At 49.3% G+C, this 18,930-nt stretch overlaps 1 protein-coding gene across 5 annotated transcripts in view; it reads right to left on the bottom strand.

The window, feature by feature from the left end:
- Positions 1–384: 384 nt before the first annotated feature.
- Positions 385–18,930, bottom strand: part of Adarb1 (adenosine deaminase RNA specific B1) — a 135,012-nt gene continuing 116,466 nt past the window's right edge. For all 5 annotated transcript variants that reach the window (XM_052162945.1, XM_052162943.1, XM_052162944.1 and 2 more), the window contains 3 exons: positions 14,939–15,120; positions 5,098–5,276; positions 385–4,367 (listed from right to left, as the gene is read on the bottom strand). In XM_052162945.1, the coding sequence (XP_052018905.1) occupies positions 4,188–4,367; positions 5,098–5,276; positions 14,939–15,120 (541 nt within the window). In that variant the 3' untranslated portion in view covers positions 385–4,187. The remainder of the gene's footprint in view (positions 4,368–5,097; positions 5,277–14,938; positions 15,121–18,930) is intronic.

The raw sequence follows: 18,930 nt of genomic DNA, 5'->3' as shown, positions 1-18,930 counted from the left end.
CACATCTATACTCATTTTATATTTAATTACAGAAATAGCAACTGAATAGGTGTTTTCAAGGGGACACGGAAAGCCATCCTAGGTTTCACAGCCGCAATCCCTTCCATGTAGATTCGCTCACACGCTCTCTCACAGAACACTCTCAGGGCCACACTAGGAGAGCCTCGAACCAACGCTCCCAGAATCACGGACGCCCTCCCTTCTACAGCACCGTGTGGCAGAGGGGGATAAACGTGTTCGGCACTTGGTGCAGTGTTCAGGGAGCGACATGACCAGACACACTGAAGACCCGCTCTCAGGTGGCAGCTAGCCACACCTTTCAAACCATGGTCTCGAGCAATGGCCGCAAGGACAGCGTAAGAAGGAAGACACCCGCACAGGGCATAGTGAAACGTCTTAGTCTTTATTGAGAACATCTCAGTCCTTTGTCTACATGTGACAGCATCTCATGCTCAGTTCCGGCTGGGCTCGGTGTGAGGAAGCTCATGCAGGCTGTAACATGTGGTATATACATAAATATACATACAGAGAACACTGAGGATTGCATCTTAGCAACACGTTTCTTGGCTGAATTACATTCATGTAAAGTGTCCAGACTCTAAAATCAAATTAAAAGTATATAACTCAAAGCCTGGAAAAGCTAACAGCTTTTAGGGGCTTATTCCATTAACATTCCGCAAACTGTGCTTTTAACCTCCTGCGTTCCATTCAGGAGAATGGCCCATCAGTTCCTTTTATACCATCAGCTCCTGCTGTGGCTACAATTAAGTGCTTCTGAGGCTGGGCACTTGTCATTCAAACAGCAAACAGAAAATACAGGCACTACCACAGAGACGTGAACGTCCCCCCAGGGACTGAACGGAAAGTGCACTGAGGAGCCGGCTGTGATTGGTCGGACCATGGGACTAACTCCTCATGGTTTCTGGTGGGTCGGAGGCTTCCTATTCCAATTTCCTAAAGTCTCATGAACCCAGGAGCCCCAGTGTGGAGCAGTTCACAGCTGCGGAGTGGGTGACCACCCCCTCAGCCTTTGGGAGGGGGACTGTCACATGATAGATGTGCCAAGAGACAAGGACACACACAAGCTGTACACACTGAACGCATACGCTCTGCCCTTCTCGCGGTGTAGTCTGGGGCTGATGATAGGAAGGAATTTTCCGAGAGGGGTTCCTGTGTTAGGAGAACCGGAAGAGCTGACATTTCTGGATTAAAGTATTCTGGAAGTGACAAGCTGCTCCCCGAACTGTGTACATTTACTCTTGGTGTGTGTGTGTGGGACATGCAGGCTCACCCCACATTCCTGACCCTCTGGTGGCTCTCCACCTTTGGTGCACCTGTCTGAAACTAAAGTTTAAAAACCAAGCAGCACATACAGTCTGGAGGCAAGAGGCGCTGGGGATAAACTAAGCAGAGAGCAATGCCTTATGAGACAATGGCCTGCACACTTACAAATATATTTTTAATTATTAAAAAAAAAAAACCAAACAAACTTCAAAATAGTCAGAATGTTGAAAGACTCAGATTCTGATTCCAAGTTGTTCTTTGGTGTCCCTTGCTAGAGAGGTGCTACCTCCTGACACCATTAAGGGATCAGGCTAATGGCATGGACACCCTGCCTACACCTAAGTGGGGAGCCTCGGCTCTGCAGAAACAAGACAGCCCACCCAAGACTCCCGACAGACAATGCTTTCCTATTGTGTAGTTACACCCTGCTGATGCTGGGCCCAAATTATCCTGAGAGATACTGCTTTGTGGACTTACCACTTCAGGGTTAGCTAAGTGCACAGGACAGAGAAGCTCCTGTTCTTTACCTGCTGAAGTATCCAAGACATTTCCACCTGGGTCTTGGAGTGTCAAGCGTTCTACTGAGTCTGCGGCATTTAGATCCTGGGTCCAAACTACCATCATGGGGACATTTGGGAAGGGGCTCAAAGAGCTTAGTGTCTCAACTAAGTATTTGTTTCCTTTTTCTCTGGTCATAGATGGGCTGTTTGAACTGCCATATCCTGGGAGCAGGGAAAGGTGGCGCATGTCCCATGCTGCCTCCAGGTTTTCTCTCCTTTCCGGGCCTAGGTCAAGTCTAAGCAGGACCAGCCCCTGTGGTTTCAGACACTCTATGCATGTAATCCACTTCCTGGTTGGGCACCCTTGTTATCTGACATGGAAAGCCAGATGTAATGCATGGTTTTTAGTGTATATGGGATATACTTTTGCTACATTTTATAACCCAAATGTACTTAAAAACAAACTAAATCCATCTTCCCATCTCCACTAGAAAAAACACGATTTAAAAACATGAGTAAGAACACACCAACATGTGTGTTTTTCTTTCTAGAAAGTGCAGGAGCCTATGGGGGAGATATGGTACTGTGATAAAATGAGACCACTTCTCTAAGGAGCCCCAGGGCATTTCATACAAAGGCGGCCCTGCCAAGACACGCAGGGCCCTGCAATCCTGCCTGGGAGGGCTCCCTTTCAGGAGGGCGGGTGGTGATCCAAGGAGATCTGAGATAGCACGGGTCACTAGGGAGTTCTGGTCGGACCTTCATGCTTTGAAGATCAAGCCCCATGGGACGAGAGCCACGGGAGACAGCCACAAGGACACGGCAGGGCTCCTGACATGGGGACACAAGTGGGTCTCACTTAAGCAACGACACACAGCCTCTGGAGGTCTGCTGGGAATCTGGTGAAACCCACAGTGGCTATGCTCTTGTTCTGTTTCTATCTCAGTGTGACAAGGACACCAACACCTGGGTGAACAGCTCAGAGCCACACAGCTGTCCATCCGCTCTGGATGCAGCCGTGGTGGATGTGTGAGTCTGCCCGCGCCTTTTCTGCTCTTCAGAGCAACCTGCTGGAGCAGGCTGGCACACTGAGCTGACAACCACAACCCCTCCTTCTCCCTCTCCTCCTCCCTAATCCTGAGTGGAAACAACAAGGCACCTGGGGCAAGTCTGAGCACAGGAGGTCCAGGCGTCCACTCCAGGGCCCTGGGTACCACCCTGTGCAGAAAGGGTGCTGAGCAGCACCTTGGGGTTCAGCCCCAAGATGCCAGGAGCACCCAGGCCTGCCTGTCGAGACACCGATGTCTGGTCTGCAGCGTTCCGGGCTTACACTGTCCCACCAGCTTCAACCTGAATGTTTTACTTCCCAACCACATGTCGGATAAAGCCAGAAGGAATGCCTCACGTGGCATGCTCCAAGAATGGTACCTGCTTACAACTCTTCCCATCCTGTGAAGCTCTCTGAGCGGTCAGTAGTTCCTACCCAACCAGATCCCAAGGGAGGGGCAGAAGGAAGACTGTGCTCTGAGTGCACAGCAGCCCTACTGAGTGCCTCTAGGTCACAAAACCTATATGGTTAGAACCCCCACATGGTGGCCAGCCAGGACAGGCTATGGGCAGATTTGATCTTCAGTTACTTAGAAGCAAATAGAGTTTTCCATGATTTGAACCTAGCCAGGAGCATGGAAGGTTCTAGAGGCAGCAGGCCGTAGCTCATGACTATAGGGCACAGCATCCCCGCTGCAGGGCCAGCTGTGAGCCGAGGTCACACCATACCATGCTGGGCTCATACCCGGAGAGCTGTTAAAACCCACTGTGAGAACCTACGGAGAGGAGCCACGCACAGACGTGCGCCTGGTGCCTCTCTCCCACCTCCCACCTCTACATCTCGTGCTCTTTCACATAGAAATGCTTTTATTCTTTTTTGCAATTAAAATAATGTAGCATAAAAGTGACCTGACATAATTACTTCTTATTTTATAAATCTCATTCCTAGCTCTGAATAAATTATTTATTCAAGAATCTCACACAAAGTAATTTCTATTTTCCTATACTGGAGGAAGCCCTACTCAGTAGAACTCAATGTCTAGTGTAAACTGAGATATAAAGCGGTCACTGGGGAGCTCGGGAGGGAAATGTGTGGCGAGGGGTGGCGATGGGCCCCTGTGCCCCCATGCACCCCACTGGCACCTGATCCCTGCTCAGATGTGAGGTGCCCGGCACCCTACACATCCCTTGCTGCCTTTGGGGTGCGAGCCACCGGGGATGATGCTTGATGTCCAGTGGTCCCCCCAGACTCCCCATGCTGTCCCCGAGGTGCACGCCGGTCCCAGCTCAGATGCAAGGCTCTGGGGGACGGTTCGGCACCACAGCCTCGCACTCTGCGCTTGACGCCCGCCTGGCTCAGGGAGTGAAGGAGAACTGGTCCTGCTCCGTGGGCTTCTCCACCCAGGCGCCCAGCCCTGCCTTGATGAAGGCAGTGAACAGACGTGCCTTGGCAGCCTGGTACTCCTTCGCTGCCAGCTTGGACTCGTGGTACGTGGTGGGCTTGGTGATCTTGGTGCGCAGCAGGTGGGGGGGGACCTGTGGAAGGATACGTGCACCTTAAAGCAGCTACCGTAGCAGCAACGGGAGAGAGAAGCCCAGCCTAGTGCTCAAAAGTGATGCTTAGGGCTGGGCTGGCTTGTGAGAGGACAGACAGAAGGGTCAGATGGAATGGCACCCACAGGAGGTCAGGCCTAAGGCTCAGTTTAGCCTCTCTGAGCAATGGCTTACTGGTTAGACGTGACTGCAGGACCTATGCTTCTGGAAGATTCCAGGGAATAGGGTCACCAAGACAATCCGTCTGTCCCCGTGAGGAGGGGAGAGAGGTTCTGTCTGAGCCCCACACTGCTGCTCTGAGCTGCCTCATAATAAGGAAGCACCACATCCCCAGCTTAGGCAATGTCACCCCGCCTGACTATCTGTTTTACTTGGGCCCTGCAGCTGTGGTAAGTCTCCGACCTGGATGGAGGGAACATCTAGAGTGTCCATTGACTGCCCTTCCTCTTCATCATAAGCAGTCTCCTGCCCCAGGGCTGGGACAGCAGGCGGCTAAGACAGTAGGGGAAGGGAGGACAGAAGGGAGGACGCAGACTCTGAGGCTGCTCTTATTTTCCTGGGACCAGGGCTGTACTCTTAAGGTAACAACAATCTGAAGAAATAAGATTTCTTTTGACATGATCCTGTCAGGAGGCTGCAATGAAGACGGTGGGAAGCAGGAGGCGTGGGAGGGATGGAGAAGGGCCGACACCCAGCGAGGGTGCCTCAGTACCTTGCCGTGTACACGCATCCAGCGACAGTACAGCGCGTGCTTACACAGGCGGGAGGGGCGGCCGAGCTCGTCCTTTCCTGTTGTGGCATTGATAACCTCGATGGCCGTGTCGCCCACTGTCCAGTTGACGCTGAAGTTGGGTGCCTTCCCTGGCTGCCGAGCCTCCGCATTGCTGATGCCTGAAACAGAAGACACAAGAAGTGACAAGAAGCCCTTCCTTCCCATGGGGACGGGGGAGGGGCCCGGCACAGCACCAGCTCAGAGCTGAGAACAAGGCAAACAGCAGCCACAAGGAGGGGGCTTGGCTCCCAGGGTGTGGCTGTCTCTGGCCCAGCAAAGAATGGGGCTGGGAAGTCAGAACCCATACATACATACATACACACTTGTGTGCTTGTCTGTGGGGGCAAGAGTCCGACAGAGCCCTGAATCCACAGGATTTCCTATCAAGCATGCCGTAGCCCTCCCTGGGGACCTACAGAGTTAGAAACCTTGCAAGGGACAGATGGGTAGGCTGCCTTAGTGTCATTCTGGTTCTACAGAGTGGAGCCAGTGCGGCTGCTCAAGCACAGCATGTAGCTCTGTCACTGAAGTGCCACATTTCCAGCACAGCACTCCAGGTGCACGAGGAGTGTCAGCAAGTCAGCACAGGTGCACCCAGGGGCTTAAGTGATTCTGTCGGAGCCAACCCCAGGCTTGATCTGAGGAGTGAAAGGCGTAGAAGGCCGTGGCTAAGGAAACGGAGCACACACATTTAGATCTGTATGCCGTGCCTTAGGACATAGGACACGTGGGTGCTGTAGCCCTCTTCCATGCAGGTAGGCTTACTAGGAGAAAGTGGCACGGGCAGAGAAATGCAGAGGAAATCTGAAGACTGGAGGGCATCTCTGAGCAGGAGGACTCACCACAGCACGCTTGTTACTTAAGACTAAAAACATCTGAGAGAACGAGAGGGAAAGGTAACACACACACACACACACACACACACACACACACGAACCAGGGTGAGGGAGACAACATGAAGATAGGAAATCATCAAGATATGAGACAAGCACCAAATCTATGTATAATTAGAATTTCTTAAAGAGTTGGAACACAGAAAAAATATATATGGACAAACAGGAACAAAATCTTTTCTACATTCTATGAAAGCAACAAACTACAGAACTAAGACATTCAGCAAAGCCTAGGCATAAGAAATACGAAGACACTCCATCAAAGCATGCCACTATGAACGGCTCAGCCTAAGCTCAGAGTGAAAACCGTAAACTCAGCCACAGAAGGCACAGGACGGGCTGGACAGTGCAGACAAGATGACAGGGCCGTGGCCTTTGAACTCTAAAAGGGTATGAAGACCCTGCCAACCCAGAAAAACATACTAACTTAATGAAACATTTTTAAAGATGAAAGCAAGCCGGGCGGTAGTGGCGCACGCCTGTAATCCCAGCACTCTGGGAGGCAGAGGCAGGCAGATTTCTAAGTTCGAGGCCAGCCTGGTCTACAGTGTGAGTTCCATGACAGCCAGGGCTACACAGAGAAACCTGTCTCAAAAAAAACCAAATCCAAAAGAAAAAAAAAGATGAAAGCAAAATACACTTCTAGACGTATTGATGCTGAATAATTAATTCATCAAAAGACTCTTAAAAGAAGAGAGGTCTTCAGTCAAAGGAGACGATGGCAGCAAGTGGGAATCCAGACCCATAAAGTGGAAAGCAGGGAGGAAGGGAGGGAGGGAGGGAGGGAGGGAGGGAGGGAGGGAGGGAGGGGGAGAGAGAGAGAATGAACCTTACCATTTAAATACCTTTAAATGTTAAAAAAAATTGAAATGAAAGTAATTGTGTGGGATTTTTAGTACACAAAAGTATTAAATTGGGACAATACCACAAAGGCTGGGGAAAGAGGAAACAGAGCATCTATTGAAGAGTCAGGGTGATGCCTCTCTTCATGAAGTGAGAGAGTATCACTTGAAGGCAGGTGGTGGTACATTAAGGATGTATATTATAAACCCTTTAAATTTATTAGATCTACAAAACAAAGGCAACAGCTAGAAAAGTCAGGAGGAGCTAAAATATGATCATTAAACACAGTATTATGATAAGAAAAAATGGAAAGGGGCAACAAGGAAAAAATAAGTAGCAAAAAAAAAGTCAGTTAATATAATCACAATACAAGTAAATGGTTCAAACACCTCTGTGAAAGAACAAGATTGCCGTGTTTAAAATAAAAAGACCTTAAACAGATATATCACTAGTCAGGAGAAAGCCACGGTCACAAGGCAGATCACAGAATGAAGGACATTTCCAGAGTTAAAGGTCATCTTACAATGACAGAGGTGATTGTTTATTAAGAGAAGCCAACAATCCTGCACTAAAATACATGATGTAAAGGACTTAAATTAGAAGGAGAAACAGACAGCCTACGAGTCTAGTGAAGAGATAGTCAGTGTCCTTCTCTCAGGGGCTGACAGGTCCTGTAGATCAGTAAGGACATGGCAGGCATGACAAAGTCAGTCATCTTGGTGGAGGGGACAGCATAGATCACTCTACCTAGAAATAACTGATATCCATTCCCTTTCGGTTCTCACAGAACATTTATAAGGACAGAGTGTCCTTATAAATATATTTATGCAGGTAGTGGTGGTACACACTTTTGATGCCAGTACTCAGGCGGCAGAGGCAGTAGAGTGAGTTCAAGGACAGTTTGGACTACAGAACGAGTTCCAGGACAGCCAGGGATACACAGGGAAACCATGTCTTAAAAAAATAGTGTGTGTGTGTGTGTATTGTATACACATGTACATAACAGAACATACATGTGGTGGTCAGAGGATAGCCTGTGGCAAACAATTCCTCTCCTTTTACCATGTATACTCAGAGGATCCAACACAGGTTATCACACTGGTCAGCAAGTGTCTTTAATCACTGAGCCATCTCACCAGCCTAATACTGAACATCACTGCATTGCAAAAGAAGTTGATAAATTTAAAAGGACCTAGGTTATAAAATGAAAGTCTATTTGAAATCAGTAACACAGTTTTGCAAACCCCTCTAATACTCTAAAAGTAAAAAGCACATTCGTGAATAACCTGTAGACAAGGAGTTTTGAAATGAGTGAAAATGAGAACATGACATTTGTAATGATATTTATAAATAGTATAAAACAGTAAAAGACAAAGACCCCTGCTAGCACAGCGAAGGGCTAGAGAAAGAGCAAGTAACACATGTGCGCGTGCAGAGAGATAAAATAATGAAGACAAAACACAAGTAATTAATATGAAAAACAGAAAATAATTGGGAAAACCAATGAAAGCAGAAATTATTTTTAGAGATGACCAAAAGAATTGATGCTGCTAGTTAGGCTGACTGGAAAAAGAAGAGTCGAACCGCGCTATCTCAGGGTTTCTATTGCTATGATGGAACACCATGACCAAAGCACTGTGGAGAGGAAAGAGTTTACTGGCTTGTACTTCCATATCACTGTTCATCATCAAAGGAAGTCAGGACAGGAACTCAAATAGCAAGAACCCGGAGCATGATGCAGAGGCCAGGACCATCAGCCCAGGGATGGCTACACCCACCATGGGCTGCACCCTCCCCCACCAACACTAATTAAGAAAATGTACAAGAGACCTGCCTACAGCCCTATGTTATGGAAGCATTTCTCAATTGAGGTTCCCTCGTACCTGAAGACTTGTATCAAGTTGACATAAACTAGCCAGCACGATCACCAACACCAGGACGGGACACAGTGTAACTAGAGATGCCACAGAGATTAAAATGGCAAGAGGAATATCAGGAACACAATTGTACCTACATTTCACAAATCAGATGAAACACCCAAATTTCTTGAAGATACAAATCATCAAGCTTACCCAAAGACAAAGATTAAAGAAGTAACAGAGATCTGGGCAGTGGTGGCACACGCCTTTAATCGCAGCACTTGGGAGAGGCAAGTGGATTTCTGAGTTCGAGGCCAGCCTGGTCTATAGAGTGCGTTCCAGGACAGCCAGGGATACACAGAGAAACCCTGTCTCGAAAAAACAAAAAAAACAAAAAACAAAACAAAAAACAACAACAACAACAACAACAACAACAAAACAAAAACAAAAACAAAAAAAGAAGTAACAGAGAATCAATTTGTAATTTCCTGTGGCTGAAGAGATGGCTCTGTGGTTGTGAGTACTGCCTATTATTCCAAAGGATCTGGGTTCAATTCCCAGCACCACATGTCACCTCACAACTGTAAGTACAGTTCCAGGGAATCCAACACCCTCACGTAGACACACGTGCAGGCAAAATACCAATGCACATAAAATAAAAATAAATAAATCATTAATTTGTAATTTCCTCATAGAGAAACCTCCATCAAATAGAGGACTTGTGAATTCAGTCCTCTGTGAATTCAACCAAACATTTAAGAAAACATATCAAGCTGAAACAAACTCTTCCAGAAAACAGATGCGGAAGAGCTGAATCTCAACTTGTTTTATGTCTGGCAAAGACACTAACGACAGCAGCCTTGCAGCCCAGTGTGGTAAGGTGTACCAGTAATCCCAACACTCGGGAGGCTGAGGCAGGAGGATCAAGGCAGGAGCTCCAGGTCAGCCTGGGCTACACAGTGAGGTCTGTTAAGAAAGTAATGGGAGGAGGAGTGAGGAGTGAGAGGGAGAGAGAAAAAGGAGAGAGAAAACCAGAGGAAAGGAGCCCTTACACACTTTCTACAACTTTTCAAAACACAGAGTTTGGTCACAGACATGACTACCATCATAAAAAAGGTGATGTCAGACATTAGAAGACTGGGCACTGCTTTAAAGGAAAGTCTCACAGATGTCCGCATGCACAAATGACCCAGTGTCACCCAGCAGCTGTCAGCATGGCTGTAAGTAAACATGGCGCAGACAGGGTTCTTGTCAACAAGTATGTGTGCTGAGCCTACCCAGCTTTCTAACAGCTAAGATGGCTTCCTGACAAGTATGAAGAAAATGATCTCCTTCAAGGTTACAGCTCTGCTGGACAATTTGGCCTCCTGGCCTCCTTCCTGAATCACCCCATCTCCTTTGAGAACAACACCCTTGGCAGTTTCTAGCATGGACCCTTGCTTCTGATTCATCTGCAACTGCTTCTTCCTGGGTTTGTTGTTGAGCTACCCAACTGCGGAGTGAAAGATATCAAGACAGTTCCTTTTCTGAGAGAGGAGGTATGGATGTCCACTTAACTGCAACTCGTGGGGATTCTCTGACCATAAGGAAATTGGATTGTGTGTATACAAACAGCTATTTGTACTGTGTCATCTTCCCTTCTGAGTGTATTACTTCTGTGTGATAAAACCAGAATGAAGGACCATTGTTGTGTGAATCCTGGGTACTAGGCCTGCAACATTCTACATTAAAGACAAAAAAAAAAAAAAAAATGGTCAATTAACTGAGAAGTAAAACTCTAAAAGTGCAGACTCCCCCCGCCTCCCCTTATATTTTAAGCCAAGTAAATTGCCATCTTTAACAAAAATGGAGCAAATAAGGAAAAAGAAGACTAGCCCGAGGTTCCAATTTAACCATATGCTTTATCTGAGCAGAAGGCTAGAAACAGTCACGCGAATGCATTTCCAGTCTCCAGGGCTGACACGTCGTGAGGGCGGACACCCATGAACAACTTCTCTCTCTGGGGCTACTAAGTGAGAAGCAGGGTAATGAGCTCATCAGAGGCCACTGTGCAGAGACAGATAAAAGCAGGAACAACTTGGAGGGTAATGAGAGTCCCCAGTTGTTGTAAATTAAGTGTGCTAAATAAGAACTTTTAACACAAAACTGCAGAGAGACTCTGAAGTGGCCTCATAATGGATTCAACTAAAAAAAAAAATCAGGAGAGCTGCGCTTACTTCAAAGGCACACTCTGAGAGGTGCCTAGCCTGACTGAGTGATAAGAAATGAATTCTGTATGCAACGATCAATATGGATATTTATGATCACCATGGGTTTGTGTTTTAGAAATTACTACTAGTCCTTATTAGTAGATTAAGGGAAATTCACTAGTCATTTATTCCGCAAATAAGAAACTGAACACTGTCCCCCCCCTTTCCTTCCAGGGGACCTGAACCAAGGGACCTGAACCAAAGGAGTTCGCATGGAAGACAAGAACTCTATACTGAGCTACATCCTTCCCACTAAAGCATGAACTTTAAGGGAAGCCGGGTACCTGCCCACGGTGGCCCACAGAGCCTCCAGACATGGGAGGGAGCCTCCAGACATGAGCAGCCGTGTCCACCGATAACCAGTTCCTTAAGCCAGGAGTAGAGTAGCTGGGACTGCCCCTCTTCCTTTCCTTACAGAAGTGGTTTGGTTGCTGCTTGTGAAGCTGTCAGTGTGAGCAGCCACTGCTCTTCTGCAGAGAGGAGTAGCATTTCCCCAAGGCCTGGCTGTCCTACTGTCTCCCCAGGGCTCCCTCTCACACAGGCTGCACTCCTAGGAATCATATGCCTATGTCCCCTTGTTTGCTCATTCTTGTGACAATGCTGCCCTTAAAAGTAGCACTGAGGGAGCCCCGTCCGCTCCAACAGCATCTTAGCAGTCTGTCTGTCACCCAGGGTCTACAGCCCTCGTTTGGGGGCTGTCTGCACCCCTGGGCTTTCCTCTTGTATCTCAATGAGCCTTGGACAATAGTCTTGGTCAGCGGAGGATCAAAGTTGGGAACCTACTGGACAGGCGTAATCCCGGGCTGCCCTGAAACATGCACCTGCTGGGTATGCAGCTAACAGGACAGAGTTGCCGAGAAAGCGGGAGAGGTTTCTGTTTCCAGCCACTAGAAAGGAAGCCAGCGAGATGGTTCAGGAGGTAAAGCGCTGGTCCCACAAGCACGGGGATAGAGACCCGGGTTTGGATTCATTCACCTGAAGGGTAGTGTGTGGCAGCACACGCCTGAGATACAACCTGCCACCAGGAGGTGTGGCCTGCAGAGCCAAAGCAGAGTGCACCGGGAAGTTCTCAACCATCTATTTCCACAGGGAAATAAGAATGAATCCTTATTCAAATGTGGCTGCACTTAAGACAAGCAAAAGAAAACAAAGCAGCAGCCTGGTGCTGGGTTTCCTATCATGATTTGTGAACGTTTGGGTCACCTTGTCTTAGTGAGTTTAATTATCCTATGTTGTGTGTGTGTGTGTGTGTGTGTGTGGTGATTCATCTTCCTCCCTGACAATCCACATGGTACACAGCCATCATTCTCACAGATAAAAGGGGAGGGGCGGGGTCTCCAACACAACACTCAGTAAGGGGCTGAGCTTTTCGCCTCATCTGCTCGTCTCAGCGAGGGGCTGACAGAAATGGTCCCAAGGGTCCCTTTGCTCAAGCCCCTTGTTAGACCTAAGATAACACCCTAGAGAGCCTGAGACAGGGACTTACTGAGACTGTGACTCATACACGAAGGAAAAGATCAACTTCTCAGACTGCTTGTGTTTCTGTGACACCCACTGTGGTGTGTTTCCATCTTCTTCACTGCTATGGGCTGTGGCGCAGGAGTGTCTGCCTGCCCTCCACTCAATCCCTGGGCCATGTGACTTTCTGCTGGGCCATCACCTGCCAGCTTCTCAGGCTTCCTAGTCCAATGGTGTCCTCACTAAAGCAAAACAGCAGCGATGCACTGCATAGGCATTTCCAAAGGAAACCACCTCGGGCAGCTTGCACCTTGTAGTGACTCTGGGGCTGTCTGGTGGCTCAGCTCTGAGCCACACTTCTGTATTTCTCATCCAGAGGATTAGAAAAGGCAACTGGCCCATCCCAATAACTGAGGCCCATGAGCCACGAACAAGGCAGTCAACAGAAGGGCGTGGCCCAGGCTCCCTGCACCTGCAGAGTCAACCGTGTTTGCTGCATTGCAGGCGTTGTCTCTGGGGTGGCAGATAGACCAAGGGCAGGGACTGCAAAAACGAAAGGTTATGAGAGGCTTTGGAGAGTACACGTGACACGGAGGGAGAGGTGAACATTTTCTGTTACACACTTCAGTGGCTTTAAGGTCCATCTCAGATTTCTCTTATTGAGGGAATGTGGCTTACCCAGTCTGCTCAGCTATGTTGGGGCGCCTGGGCGCCCTGTATCCCACAGTCACACTCTATGATTGGCTGTAAGGCAGTGACAACTAGAGCTGGGCACTCACTATGGTTTGGATCTGTGCTTCCCAAAGGTGGCCTGTGCTTCCCAAAGGCCAGATGCAGCAGCTCAAACCTACTGAGTTGGGACCAAAGTGGAGGAACCGTTCAGGACTGAGGCCCAGGGGAGCAGGTCAGGTCAGTGGCACAGACCCTCATAAGGGATCCGTGCTGAGCCCTGGTCAGGTCCTGCGGAGCAAGTTCTTATAACCAGGGAGCCAAACCCTCACCTCGTTCTCTTGTCACGGGTTCGTTTCTTTGCTTCTTCACCCTTCTCGCTCTTAAATTTGTGTGTGTGGTTGTGAGTGTGTGTGTATGTGTGTGAGAGAGAGAGAAAGACAGACAGAGAGAGAGAGAGAGAGAGAGAGAGAGAGAGAGAGAGAGAGACAAACTACTGTGCCCTGTTGTGTGTGTGCCTATGGAAGCCAGAAGAGGCATGGGGTTACCTGGGCCTGGAGTTAGAGGAGGTTGCGGGTGCTGGGAACTGAACTTGGGAACGTGAGTGCTCCTAACTGCTGAGCCATCTCTCCAGCCCCACCGAGGCTCTGCATGCATTCCTCTCTCTGTTGTGCTGCCTTCCTGTCCCATGTGACCTAGATACTGAAGGGATGAGGCCCCTGATCTTGGACTTTCAGTCTCCAAGACTGTGAGCTAAACAAACCCCTCTTTATAAAGCATCTACCCTCAAAAACCTTGCTATTGCAATAGCTAATCAAGCGCTCTTCCTCCAAACATATCACATGGAACGCTTCCTGACTCATGGGGAATCAATGCCCTAACAATACTCCAAAGTTCAACCTAACCATCAGGTCTTGTGAGTAAAAGAGAGATTTTTAGGGAACAGAGAGCTGCAATATTTGATCCTAGCTACCTTTCACCTTTCCCCTTCCCTGCGCACTTCCAATGCTCTGACACTGTCAAACACAACTCCACACTGCTTTCTTGTGGTTAAAGACATGCTAGCAGCAAGGCACTGAGGCAGAGGACACATGCACACCCCCCCACCCCCCCGGAAAAAAGCATTTTTTTTTTTAGTTTAGGATATGATTTTAGTTTTGAGCTTACAGGAGTAAGTAAAATGTTATTTTTAAAAAGAGTAAAAATACCTTAACTGTGTCCTTTTAAATAAGGGTGGGCTTAGAAGTTAGGACCTTTGAACTCAAAAGCTCCTGTTCACTTTACTGTTAGCCACTGACACTCTAAAAAAGAAAAGAAACCAGGAATAAAGGTGTAAAGGGCAGGAGAGGCACCAGGGAAGGAGAGGCGAGTGGTCAGCGCGGCTGCCACACCTATCACAGTGCAGAGGGAGCTGGGTGGCAGATGCCAGGAGCGACTGGGATAGCATCTGAGTGAGGATGGATGGTCGCCAAGCCCCAGCCTGGCTGGTCTGGGAAGAATGCCTAAGTCTTTGCCACTGGGGCAGGAATGAATCTGAGATCTATGAGAAAGCACAGAGGTGTCAGGCTCCTGCAACTTCTGCAGCGCATAGCAAGGTTCACATTTATCTTGTACAAGGACTGCCTTAAAAGGCCCTGGAGACCGGGCCAGGAGGCTCAGAGACAAGGTCTTGTCCTCTTAATGGCTTTGCTGCTGCCTGGCAGCGGGTGCTGGCTCTGGGCGGGGTGTTTTCATGTGTGGGACTCAGACTCTGTGAGCTCAGGGCAGAGGTAGGAGGCGCCGGCCGCCAGCCGGCCGAGAGGGTACTTGCCGCTGAGCAGGGGCTTGTTGAGGGTGTAGAGCGGCGGCAGGTCCTCTATGTTGGAGATCCGCTGGTACATGGCCCTGGAGAGGTGGTCCCCGTGGTACAGGCTGCCCAGGATGATGCTGGAGAAGTAGATGGGTTCCACGAAAATGCTAAGCAGAGACCCCTGGATGCCCACCACGTTCCAGCTGCAGGGAGAGGGAAGCACATCTCAGGAGATGCAGGTATGGCGTCCATGCAGACAGCACAGCAGCGCACGGCTGATGCTGGGGCGCCGTGAAAGACGACGGCCACAGCAGTGGAAACGGCTGACCCAGCAGCTCAAGTTTTAAACAAAATTTTATTTAAAAATTACTTTAAACCGTGAGATAATTTTGGGGTCATAACCTTAGGGTTTCTATTGCTGTGATAAAAAGTCACACGCTTTTTAAAAGCAACTTGGAGAGGAAAGGGTTTATTTCAACTTAAAACTCGGGGAAGTCACACTCCATCACTAAGGCAAGTGCGAGTGGGAACTCAAGGCACGAACTGAAGCAGAGGCCATGGAGAAATGCCGCCCTCCAGAGCCAGAGCCTGCTCTACCTGCTTTCTCACATCGCCTGTGACCACCTGCCTAGAGGAAGAACTGCCCACCTTAGGCTGGGCCCTCCCACGGCAACCATGAATCAAAACGATGCCCTAAGACTTGCCTACAGTCAATCTTATGGCGGCATTTTCTATTAAGATTCACTCTTTGCAGCTATGTCTGGGTTTGTGTAAAGGTGACTAACAGTAACTAGCATATTTTCCCATGACAACACACTTTCTGTAGTTTTTTCTTAAAAGGTATTACAAAGGTGCATGTTTGTCATGAAAAACTTGAGGGAAATTTCACAAGGGCAAATATACATATACATCTCTCTCTCTCTCTCTCTCTCTCTCTCTCTCTCTCTCTCTCTCTCTCTCTCTCTCTCACACACACACACACACACACACACACACACACACACTTTGTCTGCTTCTAATAAAATGGCTGCTCAGTTGCTCAGAGAACAAGTGTCCTGACCGCTCCTCAGAGGGTAGTACGTGTGCGCGTGTGTGTTTGTGTACATGTATGTGTGTATGGATGTGACAACTGTGGCACACACACTGGAGACAGAGATGGTGACAACGAGCTGGCAGTTACCACACCACTGCCTGACATCTGCGGGACAACACTCTGCCACACCGCTGGCCTCCTCTATGTCTGCTCTCTTCACCCAAGAGACAAGAGAAGCTGAGAAACCTGGAAACCACTGCATACCAAGCAACTTTTGTGTGTGTCACATGTAACAGGAGGGGACAGGAGAGAACACAGCCCAGGGGCTAAACAATAAAGCAGAAAAAAGGCGAACAAGCACACGAAGAACCAGGAACGGAGGTGCAAGCATCTGAGGCAGTTTGGGCTCTGTGAGAAAAGGAGCAGGAGAGGCCCCTTAGAAGGAGGGGCCGACTTCAGGGAAGGCTCATTGAGCCTGAGGCTGAGCCCCAAAGAGAGAGGGTGCAGGAGGACATACTCCAGCCTTTGGGATGAGGGATTAGGGACAGGTGGGGGTAACCATGGAGAGGTAGGACAGGCCAGAGGGCAGGGCTGATGTGAGTGGCCAGGAGCCACTAAGGAAAAGGGCAAGATTCTAAGCAGGTTCTGGAGGACTTACAGCATGGCTCTGACACAGGTGTCTAGGGCACGAGACTGACTAATGCTGCATTTTAGGAAGTAATGTCATCAGTACAGGGGAGGATACCCAAGGAGAGAGGGCCCCCGAGGTGCACGGGCACATGTGTTGGAAGCAAGAGTCCAAGTTAGTGGCAGTGATGCTGCAAACTTCAGCTGATGTAGGAAGAGGAGGACTCCTAACAGAAAGAGGAGGATTCCTGACAGGAAGAGGAAGACTCCTAACAGGAAGAGGAGGACTCATGACAGGAAAATGAGGACTCTTGATGGGAAGAGGAAGACTCTTGATAGGAAGAGGAGGACTCTTGACGGTAAGAAGAGTACTCCTGGTGGGAAGAGGAGGACTTCTGACTGGAAGAGGAGAGTTCCTAACAGAAAGAAAAGGACTCTTAACAGGAAAAAGAGGACTCTTGATGGGAAGAGGAGGAATCTTGACAGAAAGAGCAGGGTTCCTGATGGAAAGAGGAAGACTCGTGACTGGAAGAGGAGGACTCCTGATGGTAAGAGGGCTAAGGCCCAACCTCCAACTTACCCTGGACTACTGTCACTGGATGGGCACTGTATACCCGGGTGACATCCTGCTGAACTTCATCAGGAGTAGAAGGCAGATGGGTGCTCACAGGCCATGGCTGACAGCCAGTAAGCAGCAGGGAGGACCCCACATAAGCAGCTGCTGAGCCTCGCTTGGGTAGATCTGCACCTAGTCCTGCTTTAACAACTGCCCTCCAGCTGCTCAGCCCTCGGGTCTCAAATCGGGACTAAGGGCTAACGTAACTATTACCATATCAAAGCAGATGCTGGCTGCTGGGTTCTCCCCGGGTCCCTCCATCCCTACTTGTTACAGAGTCCTCCTGGCTGGGCTGCCCTTCTCCCAGTGGCTCCTCTCTATGTAACCCAGCCATCTTGGCGCTATGGTCCTGTTTGGGCCTCTTGTCCTCTTGGCTGCAGCTCCTGGTTCCCCCCCCCCCCCCATCTCCTCACATGCTCTGTCTGGACCCTTCCTGACGCTCCTGGCGATGGCTCCCTCGCTCACATCTACAATAGCCCCTCTCTTCTGCCACACCCAGGAGCAGCCATGTCCTTCTGCATTTTCTTTTCACCCAAGGCCAACCCAGCATTAACCTTATTCCTCACTTCTCCCTTCTGTCACAGCAGACCTTAGGGCTCCATTTGAAGAACAGATCTAGCTCTGACTTATGGCCAACACCATAGCTACGCCAGGGGCAAATGATGCCACTCTTGCCCTTCCCGTTTGTGCCCCCTTCTGAAGGAAGCCAGAGCTCTGGCCCTCACTCTCTCCCTGTAGCAGCTGGTACAGTTCTGGGAAGATGTTGACTGGTCTAGTCCACTCCCTCCCAAGAACCCCCAAGGGTCCTCAGCAAACAGCCCATGTCCAACAGGCCAACTTCCTCTTACCAGCTCCCCTCAAGCGTCAGCCTTGGGCTGCAGGTTGGCTGGTCTCCCTGCTTCAGCCTACAGGACTGGGCACACAGGTGGTGCCACCCACCGAGCTCCCTCACAGCCTTTACACAAGTTATACTTCTGGTTTCTATGACCTCCCTCAGGCACCACAAAGAAGGTCAACATGCTGAATAAATAACCTCGTAATTCCTAGGATGTATTCTTTCTACATTCCAAAAGAGAAATCCAAACAGCCTTCCCCATCCTTGGAGAACATCTGAGAAGATTCAGCTCTGGAGGCCCAAGGGCTCCTTTTGGATGCAGATGAGAAGCTGCTGATTTAGAAACTTAAGCAGAACTCAGTCCCCTGGGCAGTAATGCGGAATCTTGCAGAAACCAGCATCTGTCAGGAGTCATTAGTTCTGAGCACACACTTCCTAGAAGATCCCAGGAGCTTCTAGGGCTCTGAGGCAATGGGCAGAAAACAGAGCCCCTCAGCCAGCTCTGCTGACAGACAGGCTCATGTCAATCAGCCTCACAGAGAACAGTTACTCTCACTTTCCTAGACCACAGAGCACTGGGCAAGGACATGGCAGATATAGCCAGATTCCAGGGGGCAAAGCATTCACCAAGGAACATTCACACTGCAACCACACCCCCAGAGACGCCTGCCCAGTTTCCATGCCCACCTGGGCCAGGGCACCGCTTCCTTGCTCAGGCCCTAGGAAACAGACTCATTTGTCACTAGAGGACAACAGGTACTTCCACCTTCTGGCTTTCTGTCTTCCATGCTGGGTTCAGGACTGGTCTGTGGCTTTTTTGTTTTGTTTCCCTTAGGTTATTGTTTGATGGTGGACTACACAGGGCTGTCAGCTGCAGAGCCTAACCTGGCCCTGCGCACCCA

The sequence above is a fragment of the Apodemus sylvaticus genome, chromosome 19, assembly GCF_947179515.1.
Source record: "Apodemus sylvaticus chromosome 19, mApoSyl1.1, whole genome shotgun sequence".
NCBI classification, from domain to species: Eukaryota; Metazoa; Chordata; class Mammalia; order Rodentia; family Muridae; genus Apodemus; species Apodemus sylvaticus.
This window is presented reverse-complemented; position numbering and strand designations above follow the sequence as displayed.